Source organism: Nicotiana tomentosiformis, chromosome 9, assembly GCF_000390325.3.
Source record: "Nicotiana tomentosiformis chromosome 9, ASM39032v3, whole genome shotgun sequence".
Taxonomy (NCBI): Eukaryota; Viridiplantae; Streptophyta; class Magnoliopsida; order Solanales; family Solanaceae; genus Nicotiana; species Nicotiana tomentosiformis.
The window spans coordinates 27,186,317-27,207,763 of NC_090820.1; the positions used below are offsets into that span (position 1 = coordinate 27,186,317).

A 21,447-nucleotide genomic window follows, 5' to 3' on the forward strand; every position below is an offset into this window, starting at 1 on the left:
CCACAACTTTGCATTCTGATCCTGAGACACTATCCTAGGAACATGCTGAATAGTATCACAGTTAGTAGAAATTCTTTCTTCTGTGAACTGAGCCTGGAAAAACTCTACTGCATCCCTTGCCATATCTTTTTGTGATTCAAGCCAATTATCATTTTTGTCCAAGATTCTGGACACCTGCAACCTTTTCCTCTTGCCTCTCACATGAGCATGAAAGAACTTAGTGTTCATATCACCATCCTTAAAACACTGCATTCTAGCATTTTGTCTCCAAAATTCTTCTTTAAGATGGTAATACCTTGTAAGGTCAGCTTCTACTTTGTGTAACTTAGCTCTATTCTGAGTTGTTGGATTCAATTCAAATTCAATCTTATGTACCTTAATAATATCCTCCAATGCTGCAATTTGTTTGAAAATATCTCCAAATGTCTCATTGCTCCAAGCTGCCAATGTTGTCTTCACCTTTTTTAGCTTACTTTGGAATAAAATGAAAGGGTTCCCCATGGAATCAGCTACCCAATTATCCTTCACCGCCTTCAGAAAAGATTCATGCTTGGTCCAGAAGTTTAAAAACTTAAATGGTTTCTTAACTTGGACAATGTCAATGTTGCAAGACAACATGAGAGGGGCATGGTCAGAACCATACTTGATCAAGTGTTGAACCTCCAATGCTGGGAATAAATCTAAGAACTGTTGATTTGCAAAGAACCTATAAAGCCTCTTAAAGATGCAATCAATGTCAGACCTCACATTCTTCCAAGTATACATGCTCCCTTTGAAGCCAAGATCATATAATGCACATGTGTCCACACAATGTGCAAAGTCTTCAACTTCACTCACCACATGCCGGCCCCCATATTTCTCTTCCTTTGATAGAATCACATTGAAATCTCCTCCAACAAGCCAAGGAGATTCCATATCAGAGGATAAGTGATACATTGAATCCAAAGTTCAATTCTTTCTGATTAGCAGTTGTAAATCAGGTTATTTCTGATTTTTTTCCGTGGCAAGTGAACATGTAGCCATTTTCAGGGATGCTACTTAGAGATTAACCAGTGCTTATTTTGCCCTGAAATTTTAAACTAAAAATCTTAAATTCAGAATAATTCAGGATATTTTTATCCCGAAAATATGAACTCAAAAGCTAAAATTCAAGATGTATTGGTTAATTCTTAAATAGCAGCCCTTTAGAGTGGCTGCCTAGTGTCATTTCTACTTTTTTTTCCCCCAACATTGGGCTTAGATGTTAATCCAGCAGATTTGGGCCTAGACTAAATTGGCCGAATAAAACTGTCTGCAAATTCTCAAAAACAAGTGTTAAGCAAATTAATTGCTTCTTTTTCTTCTTCTTCTTCTTCTTCTTCTGCTCCTCCACGTAGCAACATAGCAAGCATGAACAGGTACCGCAATTTTCTTTCATGTATTTTTCAGAAATTCAAAACAAATTGATCTGTTTATAACTTACATATAGAAACATTCAATTTGTATTACAGTTAGTTAAAACATACCCCATATGAATTTTATTATCAAGATTGATTTTTTCTTTTCCTGAAATTTATGACAGTTAGAACTTCAATATAGGTATTTGTATGTGATTGCTTTTCATTCTGTGTTTTTTTTATGAAGTAAGGTGTTTCATTAAAAGAAGGCATTGGGAAGATGCTATAGTAGAACCGTACAGAGGAAGTAAAAAGCAGTTAGCTCCATAACAATATATCAAGCTATAATTAGGGATCTAACAAAGTCCAAAAAATGGTCAGTACTAATTACAGGGTTTAACTCTGTCCAACTAAAAAGATTGAGTAAACATCTAGCTTTGAGGGAGTGATTTGGAGTTGAGATATCAAGTTATTCTGTGTTTTTTTTTTGTAATGTTTTTCCCAAGTTTGGAATTTTAGGCAGTATTTGGATCAGCTGCATGTTGGGGCGTGTGTGTGTGTCATTTTTCATGGAAATGTTCTCGGGAGTCCGGGAAAATGTTAAGATAATTTTAAGAAAGATCTTTTCTGATAATTGTATACCAAAATAATGACTTCCTCGTTGATTGTTTTTCTCTTTCCTGTTTATGAATGTTAGAACATCAACATAGGTATGTGTATGTGTTTTTATGTTGTTGGTATGCATACTTCTAATTCTGTGTGTTTTCTTGAAATTTGTCACTTGACTTTTCTTTCTTTTTTCTGTTTATTTTTAAAAATTCTTTTGTATATTCTTGTAAGATTTTTTCAAAGTTTGGAATTTTAGGCAGTATTTGGAAAAGCTGCACGTTTGGATATGTGTATGTGATTTCATGTTATTGGGTATGCATTCTTTTATTCTGTAAGTTTCTCGGAAAACTGTCAATTGTTTTTTCTTTCTCTTTTAACAGGAGATTGAGAATTTACTCATGAAAGAGTGCAGTGTTGTTTATATCACTGTTTAGATCAACTCCAGTCTCGCATATTTATTCCACATTGTTGTTGTAGTACACATGGCAATTTTAGAAGAAGTACCTTTTAGTAGGTGCTGACAGTGAAGTATACAACATTTTGTCATATTTGATCATTTGTCATATGCCTGTAATAGGCTATCTGTTGCCAGAAGAATTGCGTCGAACATTCATGGACTCAGATCTGTGCACAGGACTTTATGCAGTAATACAGGTGTTAAAATTCCTGGTTTGGTCAGTGATAAGGTATATTCTTGTACTATGATATATCAATATGTTCGGCTTTCTTATGGTTTTCGTGATTGACTTTATACGAATTGCTTTTCAAAATTTCTTATGTTAGGAAAAGTTCTCTTTGACCGAGCCTGAGTTAACAGATGACATACCCCAATATGATATTGCTATTGTTGGAGGTGGTATGGTCGGGATGGCTCTAGCATGCTCCTTAGGTAAGTACAATTTCGTTTAACCTCTTTGGAATGGGAAGTTTTAACGCTTAAATACTGCTGAAGGTGTCCTCTACTATAGTAATTGAAACTTGAGATGGTCTAGAAAATCCTTTATTAGAAATTCCAGTCGTATGCTCGATTTGCATTTGCTACTCTGTGTTTTTCTTGAAAGCTTGCCCCTGCTAGTGATTACCTGCAATGTTAATCAGCCTGTGGTAAATAGTTGACTAGTCTATATAAAGTAAGTTTATCAACCCCTGGGGACAGAAGATGAAATAATGGTAACAAATGGTCATGGGTATGTGAATTATTTGAGTATCTAGTCTACCAAACTAAACAGTGTTTTCAACATGATAACTCTTCATAACTCGTAAACTATTGTGCAGCAACTATGCCATTGACAAAGCAACTAAATGTTGCCATCATTGACAGTAATCCTGCGTTGGTGAATAATTTTCACATCAAGAAAGAGGACCCTCCAGATGCACGGGTCAGTACGGTCACACCTGCAACCATTTCTTTCTTCAGAGGTATCCTAGTACTTATCTTTCTATATTGCTATTCCCGGAGGTTTCTGTCTGTACTTTAAATGGTTTAATCTGTTGTCTCTTCATTTCATTAACTGGCTGCATATAGAAGGGAAGATTTCTTTTATATGCTGAAAATGCTGATGAAATCCTCGTACTGGTAAAGCAATTGAAAAATGTTCAGTAAAAGATGAAAGACCCGTGTGATGTTTATTTCTTGGCGAATCAGAAGAAGCATATGTGATGCCTCCTGTGTTTCTTCTCAATTGAAGTTGGATAAAATACTCCTCTGTCTCCACTCCTTCATTGGATCTATGTCTTCACTCCTTTTCTTTCTTCCGTTAAGGTTTACTCTCACTGATTTTATAGGAGAACAGAGTCGAAAATGGCAACAATTTGTATGGGTATTAGATTTGAATTTCAGTGCTAACCATCACAAAGGGTTCAGTCTGTCGATAGAAAAACATTATGCTGATTGATAGGTGATCTTCCTAAATCTGTTGGGGGTCGAAATCTAGTGGTTTTGTCTAAATATGCTTGCTAATTTACCGCCATGAGGGTTCATTTGCATCTTAGATGCTCTTTTTGCTGTTGTTGGCTTAGACGAACATGGTCGATTACATCAACTAGCTTGATGGTCCAAGGGGTGACAAACGGTTCCGAGCTAATTACATAGAATCTACACACTTGTTACCTTGTGGATAGTTGGACAATCAAGTAGTGAGCCTATGTTTCTGTGGAGAAATTGGTTTTGCCCATGATATATCCATAAAATTTTGTGTGTTAACAGAAAAAAAAGTCAAATGGCCCTAATCATCGTCTCACATCAAGAAAAAGACAAGGGCTTTGAATGTCTTACTAGAAGTGTTTATGGGTCCATCGCGTCTATCAAATATCTTCTCTATAAGTTGCCTTAGGCCCAAAGTACGGGTTCATGGTTGGCGCTATGATGTATAACATGCGGGGTGGTTGCCGTTCTTGGTTAACCATTTTGTGAGAGTCTTCCTTGCTGACATATAGAGTTGATGGACCTTGTGAGTTGTGAACTTGCCACCAATCAACTACTTGAATTTTATTTTTCCAGTTGAAAGAGAGCCCCTTTCACCTGCTTGAAAACGGTAGTCAGTTTTCACAAGTCATCAGAAAAAGTAAAATGACTAGGATTTTTGGCTCCTACAGAAGCCTCTTTTTATGCAGGCAACACACGCATGTGAACAGATATCATGCTGCCAAGAAACTTATGCTGCGGTTTGGGAATTAGGAAGTAAGCGAAAATGAACAACAGAAGGAGGAAAATTTGAAGAATAGAGAGAACTTGGTCGGGCCATAAACAAGATTTTATTCTCTCTCTGCTTTCTTCTTTTTCTTTTGTTGAACTAAGCAAGGAAGAGAAAAATTTCCACTTCCCTTTATATTAATTTCCTCTGCCTCCATGCCAAGCATAGATCTATGCTTTCCGTACAACAACTCCAACTATGCCTTGGGACTGAGTTTTACCTGACTACCTTGAGCTTTGCCATTGTTCTCATGTGTTCGCAGCCTTCCCCGTGGTTTCTGAACTATATATGTCTCGTTTCTCGTCATCTTTGCATACCATAACCTAAAGATAATATTACCATTACTTCTTCATATTTAATTTAGTGTATGTGGAAAAGAATAGAGGAGTGGACCTATTATCCACCGAGTTTGGAACCGTGTGCCATTGGTCCTTGGGGAATTATCGGTTATCAATAATTCAGTGTACCAGAAGTTGCTACAGTCTACTTAAACATGTTTGATTTGCATGAAAACTTCATAACCTGTTGAATTAAACTATGTTACAGATATGGGTGCATGGAAGTTTGTTCAACATCACCGTCATGCTTACTTTGATAAAATGCAGGTAATTTTGTTAACTATGTTCATTCTTGTAAGTTCTGTTAGGAGTAATTTATAGTATTTTTACAATAATTATTGTAATGCAAATATTAGGGACTTAGTGTTGATATAAAGACCTGAAAGCACCATCACCTAGTATTAACTCTCTACAGTCATTTTTTTAATCATGTGCAGGGGAAGGTTTAGTTTAGTGCAATATATATCTGTTAGTTAATCCATTTATGTGTTCCTCGAGTTCTTCTCTTTGGAGCACTGTCATTTATATTCTCATATTCATGCATATCGGAAGTTTATTACAGCATAAGGAATGTATCATACCATACCGCAAACGTGCTCTTTGACATCTTTTTTCTGTCTCCCTAAATAACTTTCAACGATGTGAGCCAAGTAGCAGATTTTTCAATGTGTACAAGTTTGCGGTGACTACTTTCTCAAATTATAGCGATTAAGATTTACACATTTGATGTTATGGATCTGTTCCTAATGTATGCTAAGGAAATGTTTTTATTTGGTTATTTGAATCTTGTTCTCTCTCTCTCTCTCCCTACTCATCCTTGTCATGGTATGGCAGCAGACAGTAACATGGATAGCTTTTAACTAAGAGACACTTAAAGTAAATGAAAAGTACGTCTTAGCTAAAACTGTTAAATTTGTCATGCTTTACTTCTCAGCTGCCTATGCACTTTCAACCATCAAGATATCCCTGTTTTCAATACTGTAAAGGTTGGACGAAATTGCTGCTACCAATTTCTTCTTCTCATGTATTTATCAAGAAAAGTCTTCATGTTTAACCTAGGAAATTGTTGCTTCTGAGTATTAAAATTTGTCTTGATGGGACTAAAGATACTGATAATTGCTAAGTGCCTTGATACACATTCCATCTTGACATCTGAACTGTCCTCATTCCGATGGGATTCAGTCATGGAATTTTTTTAGACTTTTGATCCCTCAGCAATTTATTCTTTTATAGGTCTGGGATTATACTGGTCTCGGCTATACAAAGTACAATGCAAGAGATGTTGATGCAGATGTTCTCGGGTAAGAATTCCTTTATTGAGGTAATAGATTTCTTTCATAATTATGACGCTCTTGTTTCCATATGATAGCTGCTTGTGTTTTTTTAGGTGCGTCGTGGAGAATAAGGTGTTACACAAATCCCTATTGTCGTGCATACAGGTATTTGAGCATACAGACTAAAACTCTATTTTGCAGTTAAAAACATGTTTGATTCCTGTATTCTTGAGATTGCAGCTGCAGTCTAGTGGTCACAACTCCACTGATACATTAGGTCTAATGTTTGCTAGGAGTTTGTTTAATCTTATCAGAGATTTGTATGTCACTAGATAATACAGAGAACTTCTAGTGTCAGAGAACCTAACTTGTTGACTATTGTAAGACATGGTTTTAAATGGAGCGACATGGATAGTGAGGAAGGATTCATATAATCGACCACGATTAGCTTCGGACTGAAGCGTAGATGTTGTTGTTAAACAACTTGCTACAAATCTATTTCAAGGAAGTGGGCTTTTTATCTTTGTATACCACCTTACACCATGTTTGGGTGCTTTTCTGAAGAACCATATTTTGTGTAGGCTGTCTTTATATACGTGTAACCTGTATCTAATCTATTTGGATCAATACAATTATTACTTTTTAAAATCTTGTTTCAAGGACATTTTAGTGGTGATGGTGTATGATGTATCAGTGTCTGATTCAAGGCCTTTCTTTAACCAGTGTGGTCCTGAAGTTCCTTTTACACGTGGTTTTCTGTTGTACCGAATATTCTTGACATCATTTCGTAATTCCGTACCTAACATGTGCATCTCAGATCAAAATTGTCCATGTTTATGTCGTTGTGAGAGTGAGACTTAGACTACTTTGGTATAGAAACCCAAAAGCCCAACTACAAAGATGCTCCAACAGGATTGTTGGTGTTACCTGAAAACTGTGTAGTCATTTTTACCATCAGAATATGAGTAATAGATTGGTGTGACAGGGGAAGCTAAAGCTTTTTATTTCTTGTTCTAATTTGTGCTTGTTAGTATTTAATTGGAACTCCATGGCATTCCCTATTTTAATTTTTGCCAATGACTGCCTGGCGACAATGTTTGACTAGAGGTGAAAATTTGGCAGGATACAGATTTTCAGAAGACAATATACTCTTCCAGGTTAAGTTCAATAACCTTCCCCTCAAAGTCTTCAATGACAAGTTCCAGTGGCACATCATCATCCGCTTGTGGAAGTTCAGCAAGGTTAGAACTGGATAATGGGAACAGCATATATGCGAAGTTAGTGGTAAACTCGACTTGTTTTATATTTCATGTAATGTGAATATTTTGAAGGATCTCTTCAGTACAAGTAATGAGTTAAATAACATGTCACAGGTTGGAGCTGATGGGTCAAAATCATGTGTTAGGGAGCTGGCAAGAATACAAACAACTGGATGGAAGTACTCACAGAGCGCAATCATCTGTACAGTAGAACATGCAGAAGAGAACTACTGTGCTTGGCAAAGGTTTCTTCCTAATGGTCCAATTGCACTTTTGCCCATTGGTGAAAATTTCAGCAATATTGTTTGGACAATGGACCCCAAGGAATCTGTTGACCGGAATTCAATGTCAGAGGATGACTTTGTAAAAGCAGTGAACCACGCACTGGACAGTGGATATGGTCCTCATCCACAATCCAAATTGTTCGAGGGTGGAAATCTATTTTCTTGGTTCAAAGCTGACGTCCCATCAACACATGAGGGCTTTGAAGTTCCACCGAAAGTTACTAAGCTAGCCTCTCAGAGATTGGTCTTCCCTTTGTCTTTAATGCATGCTAATAGCTATGCATCAAAACGTCTCGTTCTTGTTGGTGATGCAGCACATACGGTTCATCCACTGGCTGGCCAGGGAGTTAATATGGGATTTGCAGATGCTCTGTCTCTTTGTAAAGTCATTGCTGAAGGTGTTGCTGTCGGATCTGACATTGGAGAGGTATGTCCATAATCCTTCCTTTCTCTCTAAATATTAATAGCGAAAGTAAATGGCTTAAGTTTTCTTTTATTCTGGTGTAATCTAGAATCACTCAGAAGATTAAATTTTCTTTTCCTTCAATTTGCTCACAAATATATTTGGCTTTAAAACTCGCCAAGTGATCTGCTATAAATTTCCTCGATTAATCTTGAACCAGAAAATCTCCTCTACCTTTCTGAGGGTCGATTGGAAACAACCTCTCTACCTTTGCTAGGTACCTCTCTACCTTCACTAGGTAGAGGTAAGATCTGCGTGCACACTACCCTCCGCAGACCCCACATGTGGGAATATACTGGGTTTGTTGTTGTTGTTGTTGTTGTACTCTTGAACCAGAAAAGATTGAGAAAAATGCGGGCAGCCCGGTGCACTAAGCTCCCACTATGTGCCGAACATGTGGGAATATACTGGGTTTGTTGTTGTTGTACTCTTGAACCAGAAAAGATTGAGAAAAATGCTGGTTATTGAAAAGATTGAGCAAAGGGCAGCCCGGTGCACTAAGCTCCCGCTATGTGCGGGGTCCGGGGAAAGGCCGGACCACAAGCAGAGGCGGAGCCAGGGATTTAAGTGTGGGTTCTAAATTTTAAAATAAAACATTGCTTCCAGGGGGAATCGAACCCCCATCTTTTCCAGCGAACCCACAACCCTTACCATTGAACCAAGACACCTTTTGTTACTGGGTTCGGCAGTATATATTTATATAGATTTAATAAATATTTCAATACAAATACAGGGTTCCGGAAAAAGTCACTGGGTTCGCCCGAACCCGCACCCACTACTGTAGCTCCGCCCCTGACCACAAGGGTCTATTGTATGCAACCTTACCCTGCATTTTTGCAAGAGACTGTTTCCACAGCCTGAACCCGTGACCTGCTAGTCACATGGCAACAACTTTACCAGTTATGCCAAGGCTCCCCTTCTAACCGTTGAGCAAAATGCTAACTAATTTGGGAAAAGCTATTCAGCAATAAAAGAAAGACCTGTAAAGTAAAAGCATGTGCTATTGATTTTCATCTACAATGTATATCAATTTTAGCTATAAAATTGTAATGCAAGTATTTATTGGCCTTACATTCTACGGGCATCATTTTTCATATTGCTCGCTTTCTAATTTTTTCTCCGTTGCATGGTTGTTTTAATACTAGTCTTAATCTGCGTTATGCGCAGGTGGCTCTTTTAAAGAGATATGAATCAGAGAGGAAAACTGCAAACATTACAATGATGGCAGTCCTAGATGGTTTTCAGAAGGCATATTCTGTTGATTTCATGCCAATAAATGTTCTAAGGGCTCTTGCATTCAACGGAGCACAATATATCTCACCGCTTAAGCGGAAGATCATTTCATATGCTTCAGGCAACCAGTCTCTTCCTTTTTTCACATGATGTAACTATTAGATTTTGCCTATGATATCTGGTGGGCATGTCTTAAAACTTTTGTTCTTTTACATGTATAAATAAATTCAGTAAGGTCTGAACTGTTTTAACAGTGGGTTTATCTTTTTCTCCCCATATTCTTGGGATTCTGCTGATTTTGTATAATTTTTTTCTCTCGTTTAAGCCTCTTCTCTCCTGTCTACATTGTGAATTAAATACTCCACAATCTGAATCAAAGAGAAGGGATCAAGGAGATGTACAAATCTACACTGAACTAAGTTAATGTTAGAATTATAAGGATCAATCATATATTCTTGTTAAATGCTCTGGAATTGAAGTTAGGTGCATGTCCTCCGCAGTTTCTATAGGATCAACTCCAGTTTTACTAGAAAAATGTATGTATTCTTTACCAATTTTTGAAACCTAGCGGGTTAATATAAAGGTTCAGACTCGTAGTAGGTGATGAGATTACAATGTAGCCAACCACATAGGCATACCACCACAGAATACGAGTACTAAAGGCCTCCTGCAAATTTGTATTACAATTACCTATTTTACCACATTTATAATTCAATAACTTGCAGTATATGGAACCAGAGAAATCGTACAGATTGTAAGGGAATTGTAAGGGAATTGCTGTTAGTATCATATTCTTTCAGTGTATGGAACTTTACATCTGTTCTGATATATTACAGAAGCTATACTTGTCAGTATGATTGGTAAACCCACACTAAGGGCACAATAAATACATTTTTGCTATTTCTACGTACTCTCAAGTTTGTGACTCATATGCACAATTCAGGAAGGGGAAACTGTAAGGTTAAGAGTATCAAAATTACAAAAGTGCATCTCGTATCAAGCGTGCCATTACACGAGAAGAAAGTCGACTAAGAATTTCGGGAAGAACCTTGGCCGAGAAGCCTGGAAGCACTGGGAGAAGCTCCTGGATCACTCTGGGAACAGTAGCTCCCTCCAAACCCTGAGAAAGAAATACAGTTATGATGCTTTTACAGTAGATAACCTATATTAAATAGCAGCACTTTAGTTAACTTGAGCTATTTTTGTCCAAGATTCGGTACACCTTACATATACAACCGATGTTGCTCATGTCAGATCCTCCAAAAAGGCATTGCTTTTGGAGGATCCGACACACACCCGGCGGTATTTTTTGAGAACCCGAGCAACATAGTATATACAACATCAACAAAATGAAATTACTAAGAATCTAAGTTCCCCATGAGTTCGAATTCAGATATACTGTAATATCACTAATTAGTGTTTTAGATCAGTAAGACTTCAAGTATTGTTTTAACTTCTTATGCATACATAATCCATTTTCCATGGCAAGCCGTACTGTTGATGATTTGCTTCAGTTACTGTTAGCAATCTTTTAGCATAATAAGTTAGCTTAGTTTTAGGATAAATCTACTTCTTTAAATTTAAATTTCTGTTAGATTTTTTAGGTTTGTTGAGATATTTTGGGATTTTTAAATTATTCTTATGCAGGTTTTTCTGCAGATTATGTTCTCACGTTGGCTATTTAAAACCCTCTATGTTTAATAAAAAAGTAGAGACATTTTCAATCAATATTTTTAATATTATTGCTGCCCCATCTTTTAAAAAACCAACACGTACCCTGGTATATATTTTGTCTTTTTTTCTTTAACCTGCTTGTGAAGTGTTATGATAGCCCAAGCTAGTTATGTTTTTTAAACCAATAAATTGTCAACAAAAAGTTGACTCTAGCACACTCAGAGGAGTTAAGATTTCACGAGACACATCTAAAACATTTATGGGAGTAGGAAATCTCAGGAATTTCCGTCAGCAGATGATTTTAAACATCGGCTTTGATGATTCAGAAGCAAGAATCCTAGTCTTCGGGGAGAATGTCTCTCGCACAATATCACTATACACTACCACCCACAACGGCCACAACCACAAACAAAGAATTCTTTTCCATGTAGATACCATGGTTACCAATTATCAATTCATAATGAAACAGGACCTTAGTAACATGATTTAATGCTTAACTAACCCTTGTGCAGAGCAATTGCAATTTGTCTGCCCAGAGGTAAAAACATCGGAGCAACCTCTTTTCTTGTGTTGTGTGCTGAGTGAATTACTTAATTCTTCCTTGGAGATAACTTGTCATAGAATAAAATTGAAATACCTGGTTTGATGCAGTCCCAGCAGTTAAGAATTGAACAACTTTTTGAACATTGTTTAATATGACTCTGTCCTCCTCAGTTACTGATGGTACAAGTGCAGCAGGTTTAATAGGTACGAAAGCAGGAACCATACTGAATACTGGAATTGCATTTCGAATTCCAAGGAATGCCATTATTTGCACCATCTGCTCCCTTGTTAATGCATCGATGCCCTTCACTATCTGCTTGCATGAAGAAGAAAATTATGCAGTTGAAATCCCAGACATATATGGTCCCACCAAATATTTTTTTTTTTTTTGATGAAGTAAGATAACTTCATTAAATGGCATCAAGAAGACACATAGCAAAAATATACAACAAAAGTGTTATCATATTATCATATAAGAACAGATGGGATTTTTGACAGCACTTTCTTATAATCTTCTGATAACCGAGACCGGGATTTCTAATATTGGTTCCGTATTGTGTATGAGAGAGAAATGGAATCAGCTACTACACAGAAAGCATACTGAGGAATATATTTAGGTAATGGTTCAGACATAAAGGACAAGAAAGCAAGTGAATCTACTAGACATTACAGCAAAGCAGTGGTCAATTGAAGTACATTTGCAAAGCAGATGCTACTCATATCACTTACACGTAATGCAAATTAAAACTTCCAGAGTCACAAATGACTATCTTACTTTTCTGTCCTAAAGGTGTATTCACTTTCCTGAAAGGGAAAAGTTTCCATATACCGTTCAATACCTTTTCGAAATCTTAGTAAAAGAATATGTCAATTGGACTCACTTCTATGCAGAACAGGGTTAAATTCCTAAAGTAAATTTTAAGCACCCAAGGGCGTGGTTAGTGGTCAATGAAGTGGGTTGAGAACCATGAGGTCTCAGTTCAAATTCCAACAGAGGAAAAACGCTAGGTGATTTCTTCCCGTCTGGCAAGCCTTGGTGGGCGGAGTTATCTGATAACTGTGCTGGTGGGAGATAGCAGGTATCCCTTGAAATTAGTCGAGGTGCGCGCAAACTAACCCGGACACCACAGTTATCAAAAAAGAAGATCCTAAGTAAATTTTATCTCCAGTTCTATTGCCATAAAATCATGCCTAGTCAAATTACGACACTAAAAATGGGTCAGGAGCATGAATGTATGACTAGAATATGAATTAAGTATGCGACTAGAAAGAACATCATCTGTCAAGGAGACAATAGTGACTGTTCTCAAATCTGTACACATACCTCATCCAAAAGGAATTCACGGAAAAAATTCCCTTTATCAGAGAGCAGAAATGCTAATGCAGCTCTGGTTTGAACTGGCTGATCTGCCTGATAAGCACTTGAAGGAAAAGGAATAATGCTATTTGTTTGACTTTGCAGAATCCCAAGCTCTGCCATTCTCCCATTCAAACTCTCCCCACCTCCGCTCTTAGCTGCAGTTATGAAATTCTCAAATGCTTGCATGACATCTATGAATCTTTCAGCATCAAACACACCAGATTTCCCATATATTGTGTAACGTAAAGCATTCCGTAACCGTGGAGATTCATCCGTTAGCAGTCTCTGAGGAAAAGAAAATGCACAGTGTAAACAATGAGAATTCAAATTATCTAAAAGTGACACCTGAAGGAAGGAACTAAGTTTTGCAGAGCCAAATCATTGAATAAATCTCCTCCAAAGTTTAAGCTTCCAGATGAGTTATAGGAGTATCATTTATCACAAGCGGTGTAGTAGACAAAGGTCCATGCTACTACCTTCGTATAATAGTTTGTCATTTTAATGAATGACAGGGACACAAGTTCATCTTGTTGGACGAGGACATGGAATTGATGAACAGATTTAAATAGATTCACTAACTCCAATAATTTCATGGACTCACATGACAACAAATGGACTGAAAACTTCAACATTACTATTAATATTAATAAAGCATACCATAATATTTGGGGCGCTAAAAGAAACTATTTATTGAGCATCTCAATCTCACAGTAAAATTCAGGAGTTGAAGAGTCTGTTTCGGCAAAGGTCCTCTATCATAAAGTGATTCATCTGTTATACATTTCTGCTGTCTACCTACAAAAGTAAATTTGTCACAAGATAGTGACCCCTCCATCTCAAATTGAATATCCCACCATTGATCGGCATGAGTGTCAAGAAGAGCTAAAAATGTATACTATTCTAGTGTTAAAAGGGGCACAATATGTGGTGTTTGGGAGTGGCTTTCTAGCTTGTAAAGAACAGAAAAGGAAAAGAGTCATGAAAAGCAAAAAATATGGGTCCCATGTAAAATCTTTATCTCATAGAATAATAATGGCTTAAGGTTTCTTTTAATGAAAATGACCAATTCATAGGATGGACAAAAGAGGAAGATGCAGAACTAATATAGGACCAAAGGAGTAACATATTGGGAAGTATTTCCTGCTTATATTAGTACCATAGACTTAAATGAGTTCTACAACCCAAATTTAAACTATTTTGAGTAAAACAGGAATTGTATAAGTAGGTTAAAGACATTATCAATGGTGTTCGACAGCCTCCCATGTAAGACCCAAATGCATAACCAAATTTAGTCTCCAAGATTAGTATGTTGCAATTGTGAAACCATGCTATCAGCTAACACTGCATTACGCTTGCAAAGATGGCAATTGTTGTTTCACGCAATTATAGCAATCTGAATCCATGTAAATGAGACATGTGAATGAAAGAATATGAGGATAAATGAACAATGGCACAGTATGCGTGTACCTGTGCTATATATGGATAAGCTTCATCCACAATAGCAAAATCAGAGTTTCCCACCAACGCAATGCCCTCCAGCACGCCTATTGCTCGAATTATTAAAGCAAAATAGGGTGGTATTCTAAATGGATAATCAAATGTTATTTGTGCCAAATCTGCTGCCAGCTCTTGAAAGTTGAGATTTTTTGCTCCCCCACCTTCAAGTGCCTGATCAAAAACTTTGGCAAGTACAGGCAAAATGGGTTGCAAATTGACCCCTTCGGAAATGAAACCTAATTTCACAAAGTCCTTGACTATGGCACCATAATCTCGATGAATAAGGTGAGCTATGGCTTCGATCATACCATATTTCTGATCATCTGTTAATTTTGTAACCAAACCTGCCAAAGCAAAATAAACTTATGTCAACCTACAGCAATCAAAGAGTAATAAACTGATCAATAACAAAGGAAGTAAGCACCTTAAGCTGTTCTGCTCCCCTCTCCCTTCCCCTACCCACCACCCACCCCCCTTCTCAAAAGAAAAGAGAATCACAAAAAAAGAAAAAAAAAACATGCGAGGTAGATATTCAACAGTTGAAAAACATGATACTTCAGGAGAAATAAAGAAACTAATTGTTGCGCGGGTGGTAGAGATTTAAGGTCGATATAGATAAAATAGCTTCACTCATCAGTTAACAGCGGTGTATTAAAGGAATTGCAGACATAAAGTGTACTAGCAGAGAATGAAAGTAGCATACAACCTTATAGAATAATTATTAATTTGAAAGTCATGATAAGAAGAATCAACTATAAACCACTGCTCAGGAAATTCTCTGATGAACGTCAACTTCCATGTCCCGTAAATCCTGGTTAAGATCTTCCATGCAAGAGAAAAACTGGGTTATACCTAACCAAAAGGTTATACGCTAAGCAAGATATTGTCCCTACAAAAATGATATACTGATCAAGGCAGGTGAAGTATCACGTAGTACTATGCACATGAGCGTGGACCCTCAACCTATTAACTCGAGTACTCAGCAATTAGACATTCTTTACGAGTCTTCCATTAGTGCATCCCAGTGAACAAAAACTTACGTGCCACAAAGCCTTTTTCCCCCTCTGAAACGGTAATTATTAAGTGCCACGAAGCACTAAAGAGCCAACAACAACAACATACCAAGTATAATCCCACAGGTGGGGTTTGGGGAGGGTAATGTGTACGCAGACTTTACCCCTACCTGGAGAGGTAGAGAGGTTGTTTCCGATAGACGAAGCACTAAAGAGCCAATGACATTGAAACGCTATTATATCGTACTTGTTAAATGAGATCTCACAACTGTAGCTCACACAGAGACACAGACGGTTAACAGCCGGAGAAGTTCAGAATCTACAGCAGTGTACGGCCTTGTAACAAGTTGCAAAGGCCAAATCAAATTAAGTTCCAAGGAAACTGAAGGTAGTTTGTCAATATAGTTCTTCATCAAAAAAAAAAAAAAAAAAAAAACTTTCATGAACTATTCCATAAAATATCGGGAAAAGAGGACACTAAATGAAGGCTTCTTACCAAAGTCAAGTATAGCTAGCTTTCCATCTGGCGTACGTATTAAGTTCCCTGGATGTGGATCCGCATGGAAGAAACCAGTGTCAAGCAACTGCATACCAAAAGGACAAAATATAAGATGGAGAACAAATTTTAATTGTCAAGAGGGATATCTGTAGAAAAATACTACATGGATCAATCTGGAGAAAAAGGATAAGGCAGTATAAAACAGCAAAATCAAGGAAACAAGATCATAATGCTTTTTTTCAGGATATGTAACTCAAAAGTTGAATAGATATGTTAAAATAAAAATTGTTCAAGAGTTTAAGCATTGCACCTGCTTAAGGTAGCATATGACTCCAACATTTACCAAATCACCTACATCACTTGCTGTGCTTTGTGATAGCTTCTCTCCATCAACCCATCCTGTTGTAAGAACCTTCCTTGAAGTATATTTGCTATATGTCTTAGGGACAACAACCTGAAAAAAGGTTTCCAGGACAGGTCACAAAATTGTTAGAGACAGCAAGCATCATAATTTCCTTTTAAAGAAATCTGTACTTTCAATTCATTAAAGATATATAGACATATATGTGTTCTTCTGTGAGTAAGTTCACAGACTTCTCTTTATCCTTTCTACAGAAAAAAAGGTAATAAATTGCACGCTGCTGGTTAGAGACAACATTCCTATTTCTTATTCCCTGGGGAGATTGGAGGGTTATCATCCTCTCTTTCACTTATTTCTTTTCTAATCTTTTGTGGTTTTTATTTGTTTGGGTCACTGTGGGGTTATCAGAATTGTAGATACCTGAGGAAGGTCTTTTTTCATCATCTCAGCAAAAAGTGTTCCATTTTCTCCCTCATTCACATAATCAAGTTCTTCGAAGAAGCGGGCAGCCCATTCATCCACCAATCCAACCACATCAATGGAAATCTTAAAAGCAGAAGCAACAAACATTATTTCTTCCAGACCAACAAAGATAAGAAAATAATGGAGAAACAGCAAGTGGACAATCAATACCTGGGGGAACTTGCGAAGAACTAACCCCAAGTTCCGTATGATGAATAAATCAACTGTCACTGTCTCAAGGACAAAAGGCCTCTGTACTTTAACCGCAACCAAGTCTCCATTCTCTTTCAAACGGCCCTTATACACCTGTCCGAGGGACGCTGCCAATGCCATAACGAAGCAAAAGAGAAAAAAATACTTTAGAAATTAGCACTTTAACATTTTACAGAAGAAAAAAGTACAAAAGAAGCTCTCATATTAAGTTAACCCAACAAAAGGAGGATGATTAAAGAAATACATAGTGAAAATGAAGTAACAATTCCCATCGCATTATCCAAAAAGATAGTTTAGAGATGATAACAAAGATTACCAGCAGCAATTGGGGATGGAGAAAGTTCAGAATAGATGTTACACCACGGCTCTCCCAATTCCTCCTCAATAAGGGCCATAGCTACATCATCTGGAAATGATGGAACCTGAAGCAACCATGAAAACCTAAAGGTTCAGAAGGCAACAGTAAAGCGTGTTTTCAATTGCACTACTTTGTCATTCGGCAGTAAAGAAATATGTCATCCTGATGACATCAATCTGACCTTATCACAAAGCTTCTGCAGCTCAGTCATCGCAACAGGTGATAGTATATCTGGCCGGATGCTTAATGCTTGCCCTAGCTTTATGTATGCTGGACCCAGTGATGTTACTATCTCCCTCAACTCAATTGCTCGAGCAACCTCATTCTAATGATCGGAAAAAAAAAACTAGTTATAGGATGAGGAAAACAATTAAAAATGCATGGTATATCATTTTAAATGAATTCATCAGAGCTTTATTTCAATGTTCACCAAACAACTGTTCCAACTCATTGAACTCTCTTTGATGATATAAAGAAGATTACCTATTTCCTAATTGAACTTCATGAAGTTAACGAGTTCTACTAAAAAGTTGCAGGGTTCCTTTTTTTTTTTTTAAATTTCCTAGATTAATTGATAACCTCAGGGGCGATGACTCAAGCGGACCAAGCAAACTCGTTAATGTCACTTGTCCTATTCCGCTTTTAGGAAATAGGAACACTCAAACCAAAATAGTTACTGTTTAGCAGCCATTAACTAATTTGGGCATTATTGGTTTTAGGACTCCATCAATTAGTGTTTTACTCCATGTCCCAACCTTGTGACATGTTAAATTTAGAATAACTACATTTAATACTTTAACCTCAAAATTCATTTTGATTTTGATTTTCATTGCCACAATCACATTTTCCCAGTATCAACTATCCTTGTTCTTGTTAGGTTCCAGTTTCCATAGAGAACTTTTACCTTCGAGTACCAAATGAATCTACATAGAGAAGAGATTAAAAAAGAACTGAAAAGAAGCTTAAAATGTTTGAATTTGAATGAAGAAGTGATATCAGTAAAAGGTCGAAATATTAGCTCCTTATTGATCATTCAATCAAGACTACTACAGAAAGGCGAAAAATCCGTCTTTCAGAAGCATAGTGAACCGTACAACACCCACAGTTAAAGGATTTCGAATTTATACTGTTACGAACAAATTAAACTACACGCTCGTATGTGTCTCTACATGCAATTCACTAATTCCAGGAAAAATGGATAATCATCCAGTACAACTCACCTCTTTAACCTTCTTATTTATCACGTCCCAGGCAAGACGCGAAAGAAAACCTCCAGCAACAGATGTTAGCTGGACTATACGGGTTGCAACAGCACGTGGCCGTTTACCCCAATATGCAGAAATGCTCTTAGGATCATAAACCAAGGGCAAGAACTCACTGCTTTCATCAACCTGAAGAATTTAAAGATAGGAAACATATTATCATACATATTTTTATACCAAATGACATCTTTTCCAAGCCAAAAGCAAAAAAAAACGCTAGATAAAAGGGAAATATCCATTAATATTATTTTTTTGTTTTTTGATAAGAGGGAAATATCCATTACTATTATTTTTTGTTTTTTGATAAGAGGGAAATATCCATTAATATTTTTCCAAGCCAAAAGCTAATGATCTTGAGATACAAGGAAAATATCCATTCATATTGAAGATCCAACTCCTTGAGGAAGCTTCAACAGATTCAATCAACTTGGACTACAATAACAACATTACTATAAATTTAACTGTGATAGTCTTCACATTTGTGGAACCATAAATGACTGCAAAGCACCTTCTTTTGTATATAGCTAAATGTAATTTAGAACATAGTTGTTTCCAAGAGAACTAGAGATTAGGTACTATATGAAACCGCACTAGAAAAGATCTTGATCCCGGAGATCATCAAAAAGTATTGCTTTCTTCCTCTGTAGGGATAGTCATCAAACTCCATTGCTTCTATAATTTTTCAATCGACCATTTGACGGCAGGAAGAAAATCTCTCTCTACAACAACACCTTATGAATTTTCATCAATTGCACTAAATAGCTAGTTTATTTGATTAAGGTCAAATATCCTGCACTAATGAACCTCCCCACAAAAATCCATGAATGATCAGTTTCCTTTGACCTCTCAAAAGACACATCCATATCTACAAATTCTGGATACAGAGACTTCATCTCATCTTCTCGTCACAATAAGAATATGAAATTTTCATCACCCAAGACCCTTCACAAGCATGAAAGTTCGAATAAATATACTTCGATTAGCAAGTCAAATACACGGACCTCCACTAGGCGAAGCTCAATGTTATCATCAGCAAACAAGGAATCTTTCAGGTTTTGACCTCGAAGCCCCCTCATGAGTATGGCTAAGTCCTCATTTTCTTCCATTTGTGCCCTCACTCTTTTGATCTCTTGTGATACATCCTGCAATCTCTGCAAACCCACAAATATAAAATTTCAACCAGCCATCAGCCAAAATATCAATATACTACTCACCTACAATTCCATCTGAATAAACCATGTAATAATCTCTTTCTTACTACTTTCCAGAACAATACTATAGAACTCAATAAACTTCCATCTCATCAACTTTTTTCTTGGTTGATATCAGTGAAAGGAAAAACTTTTTTTTTTTTGCAGAAAAAGAAAAAACCTTCTTATTGCTGAATTAGTTTATTATTTCTCCATGGAAGAATACTAAGTTGAGTTCATTACACCCAATTGAAGGTACCTTTCTTAATCCAAGTGACAAATGTGAAATTTTGTTAAACTAAATAAATAATGAAAGTACTGATCAGAAAAAGAAATAATGAGAATAACACCAACAATAACAACAATAATAATAATTATGATAATAATAATACTAATAATAATATAATAAAATTAACAACAACGATTAACAAATAAATAATAAAACACACTAGTGAAAGTGGAGTAATCTGCGTCTTATTTTCCCTCTAATTTAAAATTATTTTATCACTTCCTGAGCAGCCAAACAAAAATTAAGTCAGCAATCAGTCAAACATCAGTATATTACTCACTCCAATAAACCCATTTCAATAAACCATGCTTGCATTGCTTTCTTATTATTTTCCACAACAACACTATATAGAACTCAGTGAAGTTTCAATTTCATAAATAAAAGAAACATTTAACAATCTTTTGGGTTGATATCAGCTTTAAAAGATCTTCTTCAGACTGAATTAGTTAATTTATTTTCATGGTAGAAAATAAATTGACTTCATTTCACAAAATTGAAGGTACATTTATTAATTTAAAGGACAAATGTGGAAATTTGTTTAATTAAATAAATAGGAGTAATGAATATTCTTTATATCGTCATTCGTCAGTGTCTAAACTTCAACTCATAAATTAAAAATTGAATTTGCATAACCTACTGTAGAAGTAGAAGCACCATTGACTGGCCTAGGAACGCCGTTGACCGGCTTAGTAGTCGTCTTTGACTCCGACGGCTTAGGTTCCGTCGCAATTGCCCGAACGACGCCGTTTTTTCGCCGAACCCTCAACTTCTTCAACGATGATGATGAAGAATAGAGACCACGAGAAGGCAGTGAAGAGCGACACAGAGGATCAATTCTGCAGTAGACCAGCCCGGAAGCTGCGTCCATTATAGCAGAATTAAAGCTTCAAAAAGTTAAATAAAAAATTATACAAATGTATAGATTTTTTTGTGTGAAGCTTGAATGCAGAGAAATTATCAAATTTAATTCCAGTGCAAGAGTGAAGAGGAAGATTGTGGGGAGTAATATGGTAGTTGAAAAGGCACACGTGGAAGAATGTGGAACAAGGAAAATTTGTTTGGAATTGAGGGACCATAATGAAATTTTATTTGGCGGGATCTATGTATCATTATTTGCCGTTCGTTTTTTGGGAGGATTTGCTTTTTGGTCCTTTCTTGCATTTTGGTTGTTATTTTAGTGCTCTCATTTTTTATGCC

At 36.6% G+C, this 21,447-nt stretch overlaps 2 protein-coding genes across 2 annotated transcripts; one reads left to right on the forward strand and one right to left on the reverse strand.

Annotated features, from left to right (window-relative positions):
- Nucleotides 1-1,274: 1,274 nt before the first annotated feature.
- On the forward strand, nt 1,275-9,853 carry LOC104112953 (uncharacterized). Its single transcript, XM_009623006.4, has 10 exons — nt 1,275-1,397; nt 2,563-2,671; nt 2,769-2,874; nt 3,261-3,404; nt 5,225-5,283; nt 6,250-6,317; nt 6,404-6,455; nt 7,413-7,574; nt 7,664-8,260; nt 9,464-9,853. The coding sequence occupies exons 1-10, from the start codon at nt 1,390-1,392 to the stop codon at nt 9,677-9,679; spliced, it is 1,521 nt and encodes a 506-aa protein (XP_009621301.1). The 5' UTR covers nt 1,275-1,389; the 3' UTR covers nt 9,680-9,853.
- A 439-nt stretch (nt 9,854-10,292) lies between these two features.
- Nucleotides 10,293-21,229, reverse strand: LOC104112967 (uncharacterized). The gene is made up of 13 exons (XM_009623022.4): nt 20,888-21,229; nt 19,773-19,922; nt 18,730-18,900; nt 17,691-17,834; nt 17,468-17,573; nt 17,110-17,258; nt 16,897-17,022; nt 16,426-16,569; nt 16,113-16,200; nt 14,574-14,947; nt 13,071-13,391; nt 11,841-12,059; nt 10,293-10,649 (listed from the first exon to the last, which is right to left on the reverse strand). The coding sequence occupies exons 1-13, from the start codon at nt 21,116-21,118 to the stop codon at nt 10,506-10,508; spliced, it is 2,367 nt and encodes a 788-aa protein (XP_009621317.1). The 5' UTR covers nt 21,119-21,229; the 3' UTR covers nt 10,293-10,505.
- Nucleotides 21,230-21,447: the final 218 nt, after the last annotated feature.

Excerpts from the sequence above, each read along its gene's own strand:
- LOC104112967 (XM_009623022.4), bottom strand. The coding sequence starts at position 21,118 with ATGGACGCAGCTTCCGGGCTGGTCTACTGCAGAATTGATCCTCTGTGT. Across the intron at positions 13,392-14,573 it reads CTTATCCATATATAGCACAG|AGACTGCTAACGGATGAATC; the intron begins GTACACGCATAC and ends TCTTTTCCTCAG. Across the intron at positions 12,060-13,070 it reads GTGAATTCCTTTTGGATGAG|ATAGTGAAGGGCATCGATGC; the intron begins GTATGTGTACAG and ends TCATGCAAGCAG.
- LOC104112953 (XM_009623006.4), top strand. Across the intron at positions 2,672-2,768 it reads CTGGTTTGGTCAGTGATAAG|GAAAAGTTCTCTTTGACCGA; the intron begins GTATATTCTTGT and ends TTCTTATGTTAG. Across the intron at positions 2,875-3,260 it reads GGCTCTAGCATGCTCCTTAG|CAACTATGCCATTGACAAAG; the intron begins GTAAGTACAATT and ends ACTATTGTGCAG.